General features: G+C 30.9%; 1 protein-coding gene across 2 annotated transcripts in view; it reads left to right on the top strand.

Annotated features, from left to right (window-relative positions):
• The window catches only part of LOC145266505 (uncharacterized), a 94,925-nt gene that overhangs the window by 27,147 nt on the left and 46,435 nt on the right, over window positions 1-21,343 (top strand). For both annotated transcript variants that reach the window (XM_080122237.1, XM_080122238.1), the window contains exons 7-14: window positions 2,528-2,595; window positions 3,862-3,932; window positions 5,897-5,979; window positions 11,015-11,092; window positions 11,730-11,820; window positions 13,592-13,717; window positions 16,278-16,361; window positions 20,260-20,329. In XM_080122237.1, coding sequence (XP_079978363.1) covers window positions 2,528-2,595; window positions 3,862-3,932; window positions 5,897-5,979; window positions 11,015-11,092; window positions 11,730-11,820; window positions 13,592-13,717; window positions 16,278-16,361; window positions 20,260-20,329 — 671 coding nt within the window. The remainder of the gene's footprint in view (window positions 1-2,527; window positions 2,596-3,861; window positions 3,933-5,896; window positions 5,980-11,014; window positions 11,093-11,729; window positions 11,821-13,591; window positions 13,718-16,277; window positions 16,362-20,259; window positions 20,330-21,343) is intronic.

The following is a 21,343-nucleotide window of genomic DNA, read 5'->3' as shown; positions in this document are numbered from 1 at the left end:
AAATTTTATAACTAATAATTTTTATGTGGGAGATGTAATGAAATTTTATAACTAATAATTTTTATGTGGGAGATGTAATGAAATTTTATAACTAATAATTTTTATGTGGGAGATGTAATGAAATTTTATAACTAATAATTTTTATGTGGGAGATGTAATGAAATTTTATAACTAATAATTTTTATGTGGGAGATGTAATGAAATTTTATAACTAATAATTTCGAATTTAAAGAGAAAAGCAAAAAACTTGGATTAAATTAACCTCTACAAAGTCACGTAAATTACAATTCACCAACTGGCAGAAAAGAGTTTAAAAAATGACAAAGCAGCAAAAATGAAAACTATCAAGTGTACTAGCTGAAAAAAGCCAATTCAAACGTACGCTAAAGTTGCATTTTTTTTCACAAAATGTAATTTAATAAATTTTAATAAACGTTTTTTAAATATCTTATTTGACAGTTCTCATACTTTCAACATATTCATTCTTTTGGGGTCAACTAGGCCAGGTTCTTCAGGGAGTCTTTTTTTTGTCTCTCTCTATGGAAAGAAAATTTGCTTATTTTTCAAATCTATTATATGAAAAAGATTTGTGTGTATGTATGGCCAGCAAAAGAGGAATGGGTTGGGTGGAAAAGAAAGAGAGGATCGAGGCGAGTCGGGGGGGGGGTAGAGAGATAGAAGTTTTAATAGAAATATGTTACACTATGGCAATGCTGGTTAACCCTGCTAGCCCAACTTCAAATATAATGAGTAACTGTTTTTGGATAAGCACTGCTTGCCAATTTCCGATTTAAAAGCTGAAAACCATCATCAAGCAGATTTCTATAATTTAACTGAATTTTTATCACTGAACAAAGAATATAATTTTTTTTCCACAAAACTATTTGATTGGAGATTTCACTTCCATGTAAAATGGTTTCTTTGACATCATTGTTTTTACATTTTCCCTTTGGCACAATAAAATATATTTCCGTTCTGGGGAGTTTTTGAGTTGGCTTCATGTAAAAGCCTTCTACCCATATCTTGTCCTCTGGAGGTGTGGGGTGGGAGCATGTAAAATAAAGCCAGTGCTATTTTTATCTCAAGATGTCAATGCACATCCAACCTGGAGATTGATGTTCATAAAATTTTGGTGCATTTGAGGTACACAGGTGCAAAAGGTAAAATTTATTTGGCCAACTCCATGGTTTGAAAAACAAAATAACATTTTAGGCCTTTTGTTTTTTTATGTTTTTCTTTTTCTCTAGTTTAATGAGGGAAGAATTGTAATTCTGTTGGGATCCAATCACAGTCGGCGACTGATGTAATCAGTTGGAATTGGGAGACTCATGAATGGTAGAAAAAGTTGGAATCTTGACATTATTGAGAATAAGTCTTTAGTTAAAATGCTCCTTAAATTGTTAAAATAAATATCTATACACCTATAATTTTTTTTTTTTTTTTTTTTGTGTGTATTGATGTCATATTAAAAAAATTATTTTTATATTTATTTAAAAAAGAAAATACAAAAACATTCATTTTAATTAAGTCCCTATTAGTTTTTTTTTTTTTTTTATCGGTTTTCTTATGAGATAATCATCTTTAGTTAACTATTACGTGTAATTATATTCATGCAGATATTCTACATGATTTGGACTTGTGTAATATTTACACAAGAAGGCTATAGTAAACACAAACCTCTTTCTATATACATTTATTTATGTGTATATATGTTTGGAAAATTTTGCCTACCAAACTCCGGTCTGTTTTTGGTCAACAGACATGAAACTTATTATATAGAGTATTCGAACCCATGAAAAACTTTATTTGAGTTTTAGTTGTGGAAAATTGGTGTGAAAGTGTAATAATTAAAGAAATGGAATTTGCCAGGTGAAGATCTAACGACAGCATTACAAATATGCATGTGCAACGTAATAGCTATTGGTTCATGTTTTAATTTTTAGCCTTGCAGCAGACGTCTTCATAGCACCGGCATTAATGTCAAAGAAAAAAGTAAATCGTAAGTTAAACGTTTTGGTTTTAATTCTCTGTGGTGGCACACAAGTCTTTTTAAATTATTTGTATATATTGGGTTCAATATAATAATGAATACGAAATCTGCGTTAATCAAAATATCATATTCAAGTGTATTTTACGACCAGGCAATGCTGAGTTTTTATATGAAAAAAAAAAAGAATGTGCTATTCGCCTATTTCATACAGCGTTCAATCACAGCACAGCAATCCTGATGCCAACAGAAGATCCAGAGAGGAAACCCAGGAGCAGACTTAGCTGTAGCTGACATCATCTCTTAATAAAAAGGAACATTTTATGACTTATGTTCTATTGTTTATCCTTTGGAGAGCTGGTTACGTTCCAGCAACATCCTCACACCAAGTTACACTCCCTGGCAAACAATAGTAACGCATCCTAATGTTTGGATTTGATCTGTTTGCAGAATTTGTCTACAGTTTAAAATATTGTCTGAGTTTCAAATAAACATTTTATTCATCATAATTTAAAAAAAATTTTTTTTTTTAATTTTCAGACTAGATAAATATAGCAGAGAAACGACAGTGGTCAATCAAATATTTGGAGGTTTTCTGCGGAGTCAAGGTAAGTAATAAGTTCAATATCCACAGTTCTTAGTTTTTAAGAAAATTTTGCCCAGTTAATTTTTTAGTTTGATACTTATCACCCCCCCCTCTCTCTCTCAATATATATATATATATATATATTAACTATCATATTTTGTTTGTATACTTTAATTATTAACAGGAGTGCCATACATCACAGTGTCATATATATCGGACTTGCTCCTATATTAATTAACCGATCATTATGAATTTTGGGACACAAGTATATGGGTAGATTATGAGCTATATTTAGTTTTTATGCAAATGGGATAAAACAGGGATGAAAAACTTTCACAAAAATTCAAATACTCTGATTTTTGTGAAGTATTTTTAACAGGTATTGAACATTTAATAAATATTCCTCAAAATTCATTTTATTTGGTGTATTTTAAAGGGTTTTTAAGAGGTATAACATGGGCACAATTTCCCATTTGAAAATTCAAATATTTCAGATTTGTATTGAATTTTATAGTCATTGGTTCAAACCTTTTTGCGAGCAACACTTAAAATACAATTGCAAATTACTTAGGACTTCTACTGCTGCTTTTAATAAGATTTCTAAAAAAAAAATTGCCACAAAAAGGGAATTTAAAATACTGGTACTTATGCAGAGAATTTATTAAAACTTTTTTTTTTTTTAATGTATTTTCCTGCACATGTTCAGCATTTCCTACTGCATTTCCATTTCTGGCAAATTGAAAGAACTTTTTCTGGTGACTGCATAATCTGCAAACCCACTAGATCTATTGTGATGACTTTACAAAATTTATTTTTAAATTATTTAAATTTTTGCACGATTAAAACTAATATTTTCTTCCAGTTTATTAACTGTCATCTGCAGCATTGCTGGAGCATTTCACCATATTCCGTCGATTTAGATAAGCTGCCAACGCAGTCCCACAAAAAAACAAAAAACTGGTCATTCTCTGCATAAGTACAAACATACTCAAAAGAAATTTGGAGAATATTTCTTAATTGATGTCAAATACCTTTTAAGATTTCACACAAATCGGAGATATCAAAAATTTCACAAGCTTTTCATGAAATTAAATAGTTCTACATTACGACACCTTATACTTAGTAGCTGTGTTCCAAAATTTTTAATGATTGGTTAATTGGTTTTATTGAATCTTGTGCATATAAATATGCTAACATATACACATACCATACTTTATATATAAATGTATTACATTTTTAATACTTTATATATAAATGTATTACATTTTTAATATTTGTTTCATTACAGTTCAATGCATGAAGTGCAAGGAGAAATCCAACACGTACGACCCTTATCTGGATATCAGCTTAGATATTAAAGTAAGTATAACTGTAGAATAGAAAGTCTTATTCTAACATTTTTTTTCCAAGTAAGTTTTTTTCGGTCAGTAAAAGAGAAATGGAAAAGAGAAGAGTGTTAATAAAAAAATGATTCCATGATTATGGACGAAGACAAAAATGGTTAGGAAGTCCTGTTTGAAGAGAAAAGACTTCATGTATGTGTACTGTACACAGGTGTTGATGCCAGTGGTAGCCTTGATAAGATTATGTGTCTCGTTAAGTTCGAACCGAGGGCCAGGTTGAGGGATGGGGGTTCTGTTGCGCTCAAAGAGAGAAGCTTGGGGTTGATTCGAGCCATATGTAGTTGTCAATGCCGTTTTCTGACCAAGAAAGAGGAACTTTGGTTAAATGCATGGAAAAGAGAAATGAGAAAAAATAAGTAATAGAATAAATCCATGATTATAGAGGAAGACAAATAGTTTGAAAGTCCTGTTTGAAGAGAAAAGAAGTCATGTATGCATCGTATACAGATGTTGAAGTTAGGGTCTTATGGTCTGACCCAGAGATAAAGTCTTTGGAAACACTGCACATTTCTTATGTATGCAGAGTGTCAACAGGGAGGACATGTCTGAGTTGTCACGTTTCTCTGCTTATTTAATATTACCTTCTGATGGAAATAACACTTGTATAAAGTTACTTATCAGTACATTAGTGATTACAGACGATCACATCATGGTCGTCAAATATAGAATAGAAAGTCATGTTCTAACATTTACAACATCTGTGCCTAAATCCAAACGTAGATTCCATGAGCAAAGCTTCTTTCTCAGAAGTGCACGACTGTGGAACTCTCTTCCGTTTGTCTGTTTCCCACCTGACTACAACTTGGATGACTTCAAGTCCAACATAAAGAAATTCCTGACAAACCGCCCCCTTAAGTAAGACACCCTATCAAATCTCCAATACTAATGATTACTACAATACTATCTCATTGATTACTGTACACGCAATAACCCTTATCTCTGAGTGACCTTTGGGCCTTGATAAGTGGTGACCCCCATGTAAAAAATAACCCAAAAAAACTTGATTGATTTTCTTTGTTACGTAAAAGAGAAATGAGAGAAGAGTGTTAATAGAATAAAGCCATGATTAAAGGCTAAAAAGTTAGGGAGTCCTATTTGAAGAGAAAAGAGATCATATGTGTGTACCATACACAGATGCTGTAGCCACGATGTGTGATGTATCTCCTTGTCATTCTAACATGTATTTAGCTTGCCTCAGAGATGACCTCTGATTGGACAAGCCAGAAAAGATGTTGAATGCTTGCACTAATCAGTGCTGAGCTATTAAACCAAACTCATAAACCGTGAGCTCTTGCTAATACTGTGGTCATCTGTAGTCGCTAATATTACTACATAACAACTGAATTTATAGAATAGATTATAAAGAAAATATTTGTCTTGTTAAAACTAAAATGAAATACAAATGTTACATATTCTAATTTTTTATGGCTCAAACTGGTTATGGTAAGACAATGCTGTAATATTTACTGACTAGAGATTGAATTAGTAAAAATTATGATGGAATTAGGTTTAACAATTAGTCTCTGGTGACTTTCATTTTTTTGTTTTGGTTCTTTTTTCATTCTTTCTAGTTATATTGAATGAGTTGTGAGAGAACAGTGTGTTCCAAAAGTAGCATGACTGAGGATGAAAAAAGTTTCGATCTGAAGCAATTAATCATGTGAAATGTTTTATGGCAATCGGTTCAAAGCTCAGATCAACCAGCTACAAGTTGGAAACAGATGTGTAAATGATTTTCAAGAAAAATAAAGAGTTAAGATTTGGATATAAAGGGAGAAAAATTAAATATAGATCTTATTCCACAATCTTTATATGATAGACATTGCTGTAGCAACATTTGATGAAGATGACCACAGATCTTCCTTTTTATTATTTTGTATTTATTTTTTAATGTCATTTTTTTTTCTTTTTTCCTTCTAGAACGTTCCATCTTTAGAACGTGCATTTGAAAAGTATGTTACGGCTGAAGTATTAGACCATGATAATTCTTACATGTGTACGAGGTAAGCGAACTTAATTTTCTATTTACACCCAATACAGTAACATTATTTGATGTCAAAATTGAGTGCAGATATGATATAAGGTATTGTAGATTAACACTCGTTAGTACTACCACCACCACAATGTGGTTCTACTTTATTTTAGGTATTATGAGTGAGCAATGGCCTTCTAAGTTGTAAAATTGGTGGTGGGGGGGGGGGTCTTTAGAAATCATCAACATTCCTGATATATTTATTACATTTTCACCCCAAACAAGGCATATTGCCACTTTGTTGTAGGAGGCTACTATCTGGGACATAAGCATCATGGGTACTGTGTAGGGAGTTGGGCAGCAAGATGTCGGTTCACGTTACACTTGAACTTCTGCATGTCAGTACAGTTGGAGAAGTAGGGACTCTGAAGGGAATTTCAAAGTCTAGCTGTTCTGGGGAAGAAGATACTGGAGTAGAAGGCTCTCTTACATCTAGGGATCTCTACCGTGAAGGGGTGGGATTTAGCTGCTTGTTGGGGGTATTTATGTCGAGGGGGCACAAGTACTTGAAGTTTGTCAGAGCATTCACCGTTAAAGTACTAAATTAAATAATTAGTTAAGTATTTTATATATATATATATATATATATATATATATATATATATATATATATATATATATATACTAGCAAGCTGCTTGGCATTTCTCGGTGATCATAAAATGTGTAAATATATTTTAATTCATGCAGATTTTGTATTTATTATAGAGCCAATCTGTATTGGTTATTATATTGTACCCAATATAATAGTAGTGGCCACCTGGCATGACCCAGTTATAAGATACGCTTAAATACAATATTTTAATTTATGCAGACTTCATATTTATTTTTATAGAGCCAATACTATTTTGATTATTATATTGCACCCAATGTAGAGTAATGATTAAAAAAAAAAAAAAAAAAACTTGGATGGCCATCCGAATCGAAATAAAAACCTGTAGCACTCCAGCCTTATTTGTTACCACCTGATCTATGTCCATATGCATATAAAATCTTAAAAAAAAAAAAAAATAAAGACATGAATGTATATTTAACGTTTCGGTCAGTGTAACCTCCAACCTTCTTCAGATATATATTATCGTACTCGGGCATCTGCACAGAATTTCAAACAGAATCCTTTTATTTAGTTTATCCATGAGGGTAGCATGCCCACATTCTGTCAGCTATGACTGGGTAGAAATCTTAAGTAATTTGTAATTGTATTTTGAACATTCAACCTCTAAAAGAATGTAACTTTAAACTGAATTTTACCAAGTATGTTATCCATTATACCATGAGTCTTTGCAGAAAGATTCCCGAGTTCAACAAGATACACCTGAAAGTCATCGACCAAAATGTTGTGAAGAATGACTCGAGATAAGAGCAGTCGTCTAAAGAATCCAAATAATACAAAAATGTGCTTATGCTCATAACACATAATTTAGTCTGAAGAATCCAAATAATACAAAAATGTGCTTATGCTCATAACACATAATTTAGTCTGAAGCATCCAAATAATACAAAAAAGTGCTTATGCTCATAACACATAATTTAGTCTGAAGAATCCAAATAATACAAAAAAGTGCTTATGCTCATAACACATAATTTAGTCTGAAGCATCCAAATAATACAAAAAAGTGCTTATGCTCATAACACATAATTTAGTCTGAAGCATCCAAATAATACAAAAAAGTGCTTATGCTCATAACACATAATTTAGTCTGAAGAATCCAAATAATACAAAAAAGTGCTTATGCTCATAACACATAATTTAGTCTGAAGCATCCAAATAATACAAAAAAGTGCTTATGCTCATAATACATAATTTAGTCTGAAGCATCCAAATAATACAAAAAAGTGCTTATGCTCATAACACATAATTTAGTCTGAAGAATCCAAATAATACAAAAAAGTCCTTATGCTCATAACACATAATTTAGTCTGAAGAATCCAAATTATACAAAAAATGTGCTTATGCTCATAATACATAATTTCGTCTGAAGAATCTCAATAATACAAAAAAGTGCTTATGCTCATAACACATAATTTAGTCTGAAGCATCCAAATAATACAAAAATGTGCTTATGCTCATAATACATAATTTAGTCTGAAGCATCCAAATAATACAAAAATGTGCTTATGCTCATAACACATAATTTAGTCTGAAGCATCCAAATAATACAAAAATGTGCTTATGCTCATAACACATAATTTAGTCTGAAGCATCCAAATAATACAAAAATGTGCTTATGCTCATAACACATAATTTAGTCTGAAGCATCCAAATAATACAAAAAAGTGCTTATGCTCATAACACATAATTTAGTCTGAAGAATCCAAATAATACAAAAAAGTCCTTATGCTCATAATACATAATTTAGTCTGAAGAATCCAAATAATACAAAAAAGTCCTTATGCTCATAACACATAATTTAGTCTGAAGAATCCAAATAATACAAAAAAGTGCTTATGCTCATAACACATAATTTAGTCTGAAGCATCCAAATAATACAAAAAATGTGCTTATGCTCATAACACATAATTTAGTCTGAAGAATCTCAATAATACAAAAAAGTGCTTATGCTCATAACACATAATTTAGTCTGAAGAATCCAAATAATACAAAAAAGTGCTTATGCTCATAACACATAATTTAGTCTGAAGCATCCAAATAATACAAAAAAGTGCTTATGCTCATAACACATAATTTAGTCTGAAGAATCCAAATAATACAAAAAAGTGCTTATGCTCATAACACATAATTTAGTCTGAAGAATCCAAATAATACAAAAAAGTGCTTATGCTCATAATACATAATTTAGTCTGAAGAATCCAAATAATACAAAAAAGTCCTTATGCTCATAACACATAATTTAGTCTGAAGAATCCAAATAATACAAAAAATGTGCTTATGCTCATAATACATAATTTAGTCTGAAGAATCTCAATAATACAAAAATGTGCTTATGCTCATAACACATAATTTAGTCTGAAGAATCCAAATAATACAAAAAAGTGCTTATGCTCATAACACATAATTTAGTCTGAAGAATCCAAATAATACAAAAAAGTGCTTATGCTCATAACACATAATTTAGTCCGAAGAATCCAAATAATACAAAAAAGTCCTTATGCTCATAATACATAATTTAGTCTGAAGCATCCAAATAATACAAAAATGTGCTTATGCTCATAACACATAATTTAGTCTGAAGAATCTCAATAATACAAAAAAGTGCTTATGCTCATAACACATAATTTAGTCTGAAGAATCCAAATAATACAAAAAAGTGCTTATGCTCATAACACATAATTTAGTCTGAAGAATCCAAATAATACAAAAAAGTGCTTATGCTCATAATACATAATTAAGTCTGAAGCATCCAAATAATACAAAAATGTGCTTATGCTCATAACACATAATTTAGTCTGAAGCATCCAAATAATACAAAAAAGTGCTTATGCTCATAACACATAATTTAGTCTGAAGAATCCAAATAATACAAAAAAGTGCTTATGCTCATAATACATAATTTAGTCTGAAGAATCCAAATAATACAAAAAAGTCCTTATGCTCATAACACATAATTTAGTCTGAAGAATCCAAATAATACAAAAAATGTGCTTATGCTCATAATACATAATTTAGTCTGAAGAATCTCAATAATACAAAAATGTGCTTATGCTCATAACACATAATTTAGTCTGAAGAATCCAAATAATACAAAAAAGTGCTTATGCTCATAACACATAATTTAGTCTGAAGAATCCAAATAATACAAAAAAGTGCTTATGCTCATAACACATAATTTAGTCCGAAGAATCCAAATAATACAAAAAAGTCCTTATGCTCATAATACATAATTTAGTCTGAAGAATCCAAATAATACAAAAAAGTGCTTATGCTCATAACACATAATTTAGTCTGAAGAATCCAAATAATACAAAAAAGTGCTTATGCTCATAACACATAATTTAGTCTGAAGCATCCAAATAATACAAAAAAGTGCTTATGCTCATAATACATAATTTAGTCTTAAGCATCCAAATAATACAAAAAAGTGCTTATGCTCATAATACATAATTTAGTCTGAAGAATCCAAATAATAAAAAAAAGTTCTTATGCTCATAACGCATAATTTAGTCTGAAGAATCCAAATAATACAAAAAGGTGCTTATGCTCATAAAACATAATTTAGTCTTAATATTCCAAATAATACAAAAAAGTGCTTATGCTCATAATACATAATTTTGTCTAAATATTCCAAATAATACAAAAATGTGCTTATGCTCATAACACATAATTTAGTCTAAATATTCCAAATAATACAAAAAAGTGCTTATGCTCATATCACATACTTTAGTCTGAAGAATCCAAATAATACAAAAAAAGTGCTTATGCTCATAACACCTTTTGTTGAAAATTCAAGCTTTAAAAGTAAATAATTTTTTTAAAATCACATTGTTTGGCTTTCAACAATCGCTAAATATTACATCTATAGTACCTCACCTGCTATATTATACATATTAAGCGAGAGATATTTTAAGATTCTAACCATTCCCTTAAGTGCAATTGTATGTATCTCTTGGACTTGATTCACTGGGTATATTTGCCAGGTTGTTTTTGAAATTCTTTTTCATGAATCCGGTTGCTTTTATAATTACGGGAATGGAGGTCTTCCTTAGATTTCTTTTTTCTTTTCATGTTGTACATAAGACGGTGGTATTTCATTATCTTTTACCTCTCAGTTTCGTTTAACTCCTTGGAGACACTAATTTCTAAGGTTTTTTTCTTTTTTTTTTTTTTCTTATCTCTGTCAGGTTTAATAGTGATGTTTTCTAGGTATGTAGTTGTAGGAATTGCATAGTCCTAGTGAATGGTGTATGACTTATTTCCAACTGTTCTTTCTGGTAAACATGTTCTCCGGACTTGTTGCTACATTTGATATTTAACTTTTTGCGAATGATGAAAATGTTTTTATTTTTTAATGATAATTTTAAACGTTAAAGTATTTTTGATTTTTTTCAGGTGTCAACGCAAAGTGATAGCAGAGAAGAGGTTTTCAATCCATAAACCTTCCAATGTACTTACCATTCAACTGAAAAGGTAACTGTTTTCCTTGATTGGATTCCACCACAATTACACTCTGTTTTAAAATGGAGGACCCTTAATTTAAGTCAAAGGAGTTTATCATACTGAATTGGTCGCACAGCTGTTCCACATGATAACATTTATTTTTATTTGTAATTATTTTTCTACAGTAAAATGAATGGATAGGTGATTGAGGGGCAACTAGTATTTGGATCATTTCGACTACTGTTCTTGTCTTGAGTGTTATTTGCACAATATTTTGGCAGATGTAAACTCTGACCCTCTTCAAGTGTATCTTGTTTAACACTTGAATTTGCACTGAATTCTGAATGGAACTCTTTATTTAATCGGAAGGGGAGCATGATCTTGTTCCATCAGCCATGACCTAGTAGAAGCTCTAAGTAATTTGCAATTGTATTCTTTGTATCAACTATCCAAACGATGTCTATTATAGCCGAATTTTATGTAGTACTTTAACTGTTACACCATGGTTCTGGTATAACCAGTAAAGTACTTCATAAAAATTCAGTTATAAAACACAATCTACTGTATCGTAGATAATGATAGGTTGAACATTGCATATTATATTTCATACTGTGCATCTCTTTTCAACTTTTTATTGTATTTTGATTTTTCTTTTCTTTTTCTATAGGTTTGATTATAACCGATATTTTGGGAAGATTGTCCGTCATATCACATTTCCTGAAAAACTTAACCTTAGGCCTTACATGAGTATTCGCCAGGTATGTTACTTGTTGCATTTAATAATTCTGTGTATTTTTTTTTTTTGCAATCTAATTTTTTTTGTTTTTTGTCTTATCTCATGCTGAGGTTAAACATTTTGTGAACAAGTTCAAACTTATCCTGTCTGTTGAATCGGGTCATCATCAACTGATCCCCTTCGTGTCTTTAGTGACCTCCCATGTTCATGTTTATGCCATCATGGAATACAGTCTTTCATATGACTTCAGCGAATGATGTGGCTGTACCAGTCGAGACATTGTGAGACATACTTTCTCATGGAAGCTTTTAGATTGAGGCCAGCAATTTTTTACATCTAATACTTTGTAGCCAGGATCCTGACATTTTTCAATTTTGTTATTGACTACATTTAGCAGCCATACAAGATTACAGTCTCATCTAATATTAAAAATTATGTTGGTTGGATTTTATAAGCAAACAAATCAAACTTTGATTCTAATTAGCCAATTTTTATTTGTTATTATTGTACAATGTTATTGTCAATTAACTAATGCAATTTGCTACAATTTATTTATTTACTTAATTTAATTTAGCAGCTTGCTAATATGAAGATTTCCTTAAATAAAAAGAAAAATCCACTTCTATTCAGTTTAATGTTCGTTTTATATGCTGACGTGCATTGGATGGATTGAAGAAATTGACTTCCAAAATAACCTATCTGTAGCCAATTTTTTATTTATCCATTTTCCCCATATTTATCACTTACCATGTTTTCCTTGGCCTTCCTTGATGAACTGGACTTGCTACTGTTCTGCATCTACTAATCCAAAAACTATCTCATCCATTTTTTTTTTTTTTCAACAGGCCAACATCTTCTAAGTCTCCTTTTCTGCACACATTTTCTGGTAGTCCAGATTTAATTTTACTCTGAAGTCATTAGAACATAACCAGTCTTTTAAGATTCACAATAAGTGTGTGTGTGTGTGTGTGTGTGTGTGTACATATATTACAATAGAAAAATGCAAGCATGAAAAGTAATATGGTTAAGCTTAAACATGGAAAACTAGTTGTTAAAACTGGAAAAAGAAAAGGACAAGATATTCTAGTAAAAATATAATTAAAAACATTTCTGTTATTGGATCATGATTTTATTGAATTTTTTAGTTGATTTTGAAATTCATGTTGAAGGAGCGCTGGCAGATTACCTAGATAGTGTTCCTGATGATAGCCTCGGACAGGCCATAGACATTGCTGACTTCTCGTCAATCCTCAAACTACTTGGTTTCAAACGAGAGGATAGCAAGGTATCTGATAGGCTGAGATTTTCCTTTTACAAACACCAAGTTACTTTGTGGAATGCATATTTTTCTGCTTTTGACCGTAACAGTTAAATCGTGGACATGCTGCAGCATCAGCAGCAAAGAATCACAAGCAATCAAAAGATGCCGATCTCAACAGATTTGCATTCCAATTAATCAGTGTGGATCAATAGATTCTGCATCACAAGCAACTGGGTTTTTAATGATGTATCACACCAAAAACCGTCATAAATTTACTTGGTTTTACAAATGTCTCTCAATTGCCACTCTTCATGGAAACATATAGTCTGCTCTCAGCCTGCTAAATGAGCAGAACATTCGATGAAAATTCGTGATATTTACTTGTTTTGAAAGACTGTATTTAACTACTAAACCAGTCTTCTCTTTCTATATTAATAAAAAATTTTATTTTAGTAAATTCGTTTTAGTAAATTTATTTTAGTAAATATATTTAGTAAATTCTCTTTTTCTGCTTGTTTTGTTTTTTTTGCAGGGCGATCCGATAATGTACAAGTTATATGCTGTTTTAGTTCACACGGGTCATTCATGTACGTCCGGTCATTACTTTGCATATGTACGACCTTCAAACCAATCTTGGTACTGCATGAATGATAGTTCGGTAAGTTATGCTTCCTACCTCTTAATCCCACCACTTGCGTTTCTTTTCACAATGTATTGTGTACAATCTTCAGAAGTGAACATTTGTCTTGTTTTGATAGTTGTTTATATTAATGCATAAATAAAATTAATAACATCACAAGAAAACTAGATTAAACTATTTGTGTATACCAAAAATTACGGAAAATTGAGTAGAATTTTAATAAAATTTCAACTGGACTAAAAAATCCATTAAAGCTGGAAACAGTTATAATTCGTTAACTTAAAATGAGTGCTTTATGCCAAATTGATGGTTGAATAACAATGAATTTGTGCTAATTTTTGCTTTTAAGTAATAACCCCTATTAATCATCAAACGCTTAGTTCGCTGCATAACAAAGGTCGATACAAAATTTCAGCCAGATCAGCTTAGTAGTTTCCAAGAAGTGGGACAGACACAAGCTAAAAGTAGATTTTCATTAAAATTCTTAATTTTTTTATAATTTTTAATGCACACACATAGTTTTGCCTAATATATCAAATAGTTTTACTTTTATTTTGAACTGACATATTTCACTTGTGTATTAATCCAAACAAGCACCCTTATTTCTAATTAGTGTTGGGACGATTAATCAAAATCGGGAATTAAAAAGACTTTGTGGGATCTCAGAAAACTTTGTGCCTATTTTCCAATGTCAAACACAGTTCTTTTAAGTGTTTTTTTGTTTGTTTGTTTAAAACTTAATTTTCCATTGATGGCACTAAAATATTTATTGATTTTAAGCAACCAGTAAAACTAAACTCTATAGATCATCCCCCCTTCCCCCATGTGTATTTTTACATTTGCAAAAATATATACACATATACGGTAATTTGAAAAATTAAAAAATTCAATAACTATAAATATTTATCACAGAATCAGAATCCATAATTGTATCAGAATTAGGAAGACTATTGGAATTGTCCCATCATTATTTCTGTAAATGAAATGGTTTCACTTAATGTTTTTTTTTCAATGAGGAATAGGACAGACCAATGAAGTTGAATTACACAGGGAATAGTCCAATATTACAAATTAAAATTTTCCATAGAAGAAAAAAACAAAGCAAAAAAAAAAAAAAACTTAAAAATAAGCAACCTTAGTTAATTTTATTATATTGTAGCAGTCTCTTCCCTGTCTATTTTATCTTATATGCATCCATGTCTATAGTTTTCACTACTGAAACAGATCTAATGATCAAAGAGAAATGAATGAAGAAAAAGTGAGGAAGAAGATAATCTTACTCCAGAGACCATACATATGCTTGAAGGATGAGATTCTCCATTCTGTATTGGCTGTCTTGCTCAATTTATGATGGAACCTATGTTGGTGAAATGTATTAGTCTAAATGAAACCCATTAGAGACATTACTAAAGAGTGTTTTTGGAATAACTTCAAATAATTGGTGCAAATGTTTTTTCTATGAATCAAGTGGCGAAATTTCCGTGCTTGTTTATAATATCAAATCAAATTTCAACTACACACAATCTTAATTGTCATGTCGAAAGTAGTAACATATTCAAAAATTATGAAAAATGATAAAAGTAGAAAATTAATCATTAGTGAAAATTGTTTTTGAAGGAAATTGCAAGTTTTACTTCAATAATAAACAAAAGGAGAAGTAATTGGATGATATCAGGATTTCAAAATAGTGAAATCACTAATAAATCAGTTTGTCATATAGAATTGGTTGCACAACTCTTCCACATTAAAACCTACGATAAAGCACGATAATACAATAAATTGTATTTCTATTTGTAATTATTTTTCTACTGGGTGATTTTTTAGTTATTTTTGGAATTTATTGATTTCGAGATGATACATAAGTACCTATTAATGTTTTCACCTGAAATGTGTTGCTTTAAAACATGGCTAACCTACACAAGCACTGAAATTACTTTAATTCTATTCTTTCATTACATTGTAACTGAATGACTCTACCACCACTACAGATATAGACGTACAAATCTTGACACAAAATATAAGTATAAATATTTTTTAAAATTAAAATAGCTACGATATCTCTCCATTAGCAAAAGAGGCATAAAGCTGAACTAAGATATGACACTGTAATTGTCTGTTTTTTTTTGTTTGTTTTTTTTGTTTTGTGACAATAACAACCAAGATGAGGAAGTCAGTTCGACAATCTCAATCAATAAGATATGACACGTTGATGAAATATATTGAAATAGAAATTTTTGTTAGCAGATCAGTCTGAACACTTGTTTGATCCTACCTGTGTCTCTAATTGTTGTTGCTCTACTATTGTAATAATGAAGCAAACACAATTGTATTTGAATAAAAGGTTCATTTCTTGAAATACACTTAGAGACTTTATCTTTTTTTGTTTATAATCAAATTAAGTCATGTTCATTGTGGTTTTGTTTTCAATCAGAACAACCAATAAAAATTGGTTAGTTTCAAACCTTCTGAGAAATGACTCTAAAATTTATTTGAAACTAGTCTTGAAATTGTATGATATACAGCAAAAACTGTATTGGATTTTCTGAAATGAAAAATGAAATTTTTTTTTAAACTCCAGGTTACTGAAGTGAGTTCTTCACGAGTATTTGATTCCGAAGCATATATGCTGTTCTATCTTCGTTGTAAAGAGAAAAAGACATCAGTAAGTATTGCAAATGTTCATTGCCATAATTCTGTGGTAGCCATTTTTAAATTTTACTCCTTTGAAGATTGTAACGTTGGGTATGAGGCAGCCAAACCAGCTGCCAACATTACCCTGCTTTTTATTGAAACCAGCCGAGAGCTCTTTTGAGTATCTTCGTTGTTCCCTTAAATGCAATTGTTTGGGTCTCTTTTGCACTTGGTTCACCAGGTATATTAGTTAAGTAGGACTTCAGGTTCTTCTTCATACTGTGTGGGGACTAACATGATGACTATCAATTATTTGTGTTGCAAAAATTATTTTTCTAAGTGAATTATTGGCGCTTGTGCATTGTTATTTTGGACAATTTTTATTATCTTTTAAAAACTTTCAGAACAAAGGTGATAAGGGGAAATAGATCAAGAAGACCCTATCTGAAAATGTCAAAGTTTCACGTAACTTTTAGGTAAAAATAAAATATATTTATCGAATTGAAATAAAATTTTAAAATTCTGAAATGAATAAAAATTGTCATATGAAAATAATCATTATTGGAAGGTGTGTGACTTTTTTCTTTTTCTTTTTTTTATTAAAAACTATTAATTTAAAGCTCATACATTTTCATATGACAACTTTAATTTCAGAATTTTAATTTTATTTTAATTCAGTAAATGTACAGATAATGAATGTTTTATTTTGTGCTATTAGAATTTTCTCAATTTTATTTTAATTCAATGTGTTTTTGTTTTTTACTAAAACTTAGGTGAAACTTTAATATTTTTGTATAGGATCTTCTTGATTTGTCTCCCTTTTTTCTGAAAGTTCTTAAAAATTAGTGATGCACAATGCCGGATTTTTTTCTAATCAATGGAAGTGTTCTTAAATCTCTGAGTACATCTTTAAGGGCTATGAAGGCATCACTCCGTCAAAAGTTCAAATAAATTCTATTTTGAAGAAATTTTTATCATATGTAAACAAAAGGAGGCGGTAAAACAAATTATTAGCAAAAAAAACAAAAACATGTAGTAATCATCCTCGTTCAATGCCAATCGATGTCTTGCTTTCCTGCTAGTTTTTTTTTTAGTTTTAATCTATTGTAATTTGTGGGTTGAGTCTAGCTATAATTATCACTTTAATTCTGAAATTATCAACAATTCTTTCTGTGGCCTTCATACTGTTAACTCTTCATGTTCCTACACTTAGCTAAATTTAAAAGAATCTGTCTTATATCCATTACCACACTTGTGAACTAAACTTGTCATATTTGTATGATTGTCAGTGCGACACTATTAACGCCCTCTTTCCCTCGTGTTAAGAAGTAAAAAAGAGGAAAAATATTTAAAAAAAAAGAAAAAAAAAAAAATGAAATAAGTTTATCAGCAGAACAAAGGTATTGGAAGTTGTTTACCAACATACATAAAGGAAACTAAAATTGGATTGTTAATCAAGGTGTGGCAGACAAAAGACTAGACATAAAGGTAGATATATTTAGAATTAGTTTACAGGTAGTTTAAAGAGTGGCAATAAGTTTTGCAACAGTTAGGGACAGTTTGTGGACCGTCTTGAATTTGTAACGGTTGCGGACAGTTTCCAGTTTAACACAGATGCAAGTTGTGACTAAAAGCAGATTTAGATGAGCTGACGGCAACTAATAAACATGACCTCAATGGGAGACGTTGATATGGATCTTAGCATTAAAGTGTTGATGGTGTCACACACTTAAAGTGCAACTGATATTTGCAGAATGTGTTTCTTTTTTTTTTTCATTTTTCTTAAACTTTTTCTTCTAGGGGATGGGACATCCAACCAGATGTCTGACATTTACCCCTATTTTAGTGAGTCCAACCAAGAGATCTTTTCAGGATTCTAGCCGTCCCTTTCAGTGCAATCGTTTGTATTTCACTTGCACTTGGTTCACCGGGTATGCTTGCTATGTACTTTTTAAAGTTCTTTTTCATAAGCCCAGTTGCTCCTATGATGACTGGTATAATTGAAACGTCTTTTAATTTCCAATTTCGTTTCATATCATACATAAGTCCTTGATACTTTGTTATCTTTTCCCTCTCAACTCTGTTAAGCCCTGTATCATTGGGTACACTGACCTCTTAGTTTTTTATACTTGTGAACAACTGCACCACCAATGTCAGAGATAATAACACAGCTAAAAGAGGAAATAAGACATTGAAACAGCATAGTGTTGTTACACTATGTTCAACGTTGAATGTTGGAAAGGTAGAATAAAGAACAATAGATGACAAAAGAAAAAGAAGTAGGTTTAGCGAGTAATAAAAGAACTTATCAATGGATAAGAAATTGTTCTTAACGCAGGAATAAGAGTAGGGTTTAAATCAAGGTATGACGAATGGTGATATCAAATGGTCTGAACAATGGGCAAAGGATTGAACAATAAGAACAACACTTGACGGGGTAGGGTCAATCATATGATTAGTTAGTTGAAGCCTGAACTCTGCTGCAGACAGTCGGGGTTTTAGATACAGTTGAGAGCAATTGGTCCTCGAGGGAGATGAACTGACGGCAAGTGACTAGTATGGCCTCGACAGAACGTACATGTGAATCTTAGCATGTAGAAATGCACACTCCAGAGTCCAACTGACTTATGTGAATCATCAGCATCTGTGTTTTCTTGTGTTTTATTTTTATATTGTGGACCTGTGCATCCATATCAACTGTTGCCAGTGAACAAGACGACAACACGGCCAGAAGTTGGTTGGTTGGTTGGTTGTTTTTGTTTTACGGCATATCAACCCTTTTCGGGTTATTTAATGCCGAATCCAAAGATTTTGAAGAAAAATTTTTTAATAGAATATATTTGTTGTTTTCAAATCAGTTTCTATTTAACCCATAGTTGGGACCCTAACAGGTACTACCACTCCGGGTCAGAGTGGACCTGGGAGCAATGGTAATTAAAGGGTGGCTCCACACTCCCCAAAGCCCGCAAGCTGAGGCCTCACCACTGGATATAGTTTAAGGTCATATTGAGGACCACGGCCAGAAGTAGACGAAGGAGAAAGCCATGACACAACATTTGGAGGCAGCAACTTGTTGGTAGGGCCACGTGTGGTCCTATCACTGTGACCTTGCTCAGAACCGCTGTTCATGGATCACTATAATTTGAGATATAGTACAGGTCATAGGAGAAGTCGACTCAACTGAACCAGGATGAATACATGCTCAGGGCCTATTTTCTCTTGAATGAAGGTTGGGAGAACCCTTTTGCTACCTCCAAAAAGGAGAGATAATGCTTGGGAGAATGATCTGAACCATGAACAGTCTGTATATCTAGTGTGAATTTTACATTGAGGTTGGCATTTGTTATTTTATGTCTTCTTGTATCAAAAATTGTGCTCTGAATAAGTTGATTGAAAAGTAATCGAAAAAGGCTGGTAGAAAATAATTAAGAATCTACAGATTCTACAAGTTTTTATTTATTTGGGTTCTTGTCCAGAATTCCCACTATATTAAAGAACAAAAATATAGATAATTATGAATGATGTATGTACCTGTGATGGAACAAACATATCATATTCCCATAACATATATTGATCAAGCAGTTTTGTTTAAATAAGAAAATGGAATTTTATGAGTATTGGCAGAATGATCGTCTTTCCTGCCATTTTGAAAAAAATCTTCAAAAATAAGGGAGATAACTCAACAATAACTTAAAACTTGCAAGATTTATTTTGTAATGCCTAGAAATTCACATAATTTACTTAAAAATTATTTTCTTTATGAAAATAAAACTATTTTGATCAATTTAAGTGATTTTTTTTAAATATATTTTTTGCCTTAGTTACATATATCATACAGAGATTTTTATTTTTTGCTTTTTAATATAAAAGGTAAATTTGTATGGGAACCAATATTTATGCTATATAAAATCTCTTCTCACTATTTCCAGACAAATTTCATTGGACCACAAATGCCTGCCCTTCAAAACAACTTCCGCGTAGTCAATGGATCATCCCACAGTAAGTTACAAAAAATAAATGTTATTAACGTTTCATCATCTGACGTGGTTGTATTTCTTCAGTTCAAGTTTATTTTTTAGAAAACTGAAGTTTTTAACCAGTACAAACTAAGTATTAATAACTCTTTTTTTTGATGTTTAATTAACATCTCGTTAACTAAAATAAATTTTAACTAATGTTTGTTTGTTAATATTACGTAATCATTCTTTTTAACTGTTCTTAATTTAGAAATAAGACAAAATACTTACAATTTTTAAAAACTTTTTTAGTGCTTGTGTAGATTAGTGATGTTTTAAACGAACACATTTCAGGTGAAAACATTATTACATACTCACGTGTCAAGTCGGAGTTAGTATAAATTCGGCAAGTTACAAAAAAAATGATCCAGTAGATGTGTTAGATGTATTTTTATCCACAATTATGTTCTCACATTTTATGGCTAAAAATGAGGATCCTTGATTTAAGTCTTAAATCAAGGGAGATAAATCAATTTGTCATACTCAATTGGTTGCACAACTCTTCTACATTAAAACATAAAATTCAATAAATTCTATTTTTATTTGTAATTTTTTTATTGGATCATTTTTTGTAGTTTTCATAATTTATACTAATTTCGACTTGGCATGTAAGTATATAATGTTTCCACCTACACAAGCATTGCTTTTTTATTATTTGAATCCTAAAATTAAGAATTTGATTTTAGTTCAGTAGAGTTATTCTCCTTTACTTTACCGATGTGACATCTTTTATTTTCTAAAGATATTTTTTCCTTATTTTTTATTTTCTAAAGATATTTTTCCTTATTTAATTTCAACGTGATCTGTAATGGTACTGTTATTAAACTATGTTCAAAACTTGTATTTTATATACATTGTATTTATACATCTCTATTTTTGCTTTTAACACTTCATAAGTTAAAACAGAAATTACTGGAATATTCAGATTTTTGATCTCGTCTTGGACGTTATTCTCACAACATTTCAACCAATGTAACTTCAAACTTTCTTCAGATGC

Source organism: Euprymna scolopes, chromosome 41 (genome assembly GCF_053919585.1).
Source record: "Euprymna scolopes isolate OS-2025 chromosome 41, ASM5391958v1, whole genome shotgun sequence".
NCBI lineage: Eukaryota > Metazoa > Mollusca > Cephalopoda > Sepiida > Sepiolidae > Euprymna > Euprymna scolopes.
This window is presented reverse-complemented; position numbering and strand designations above follow the sequence as displayed.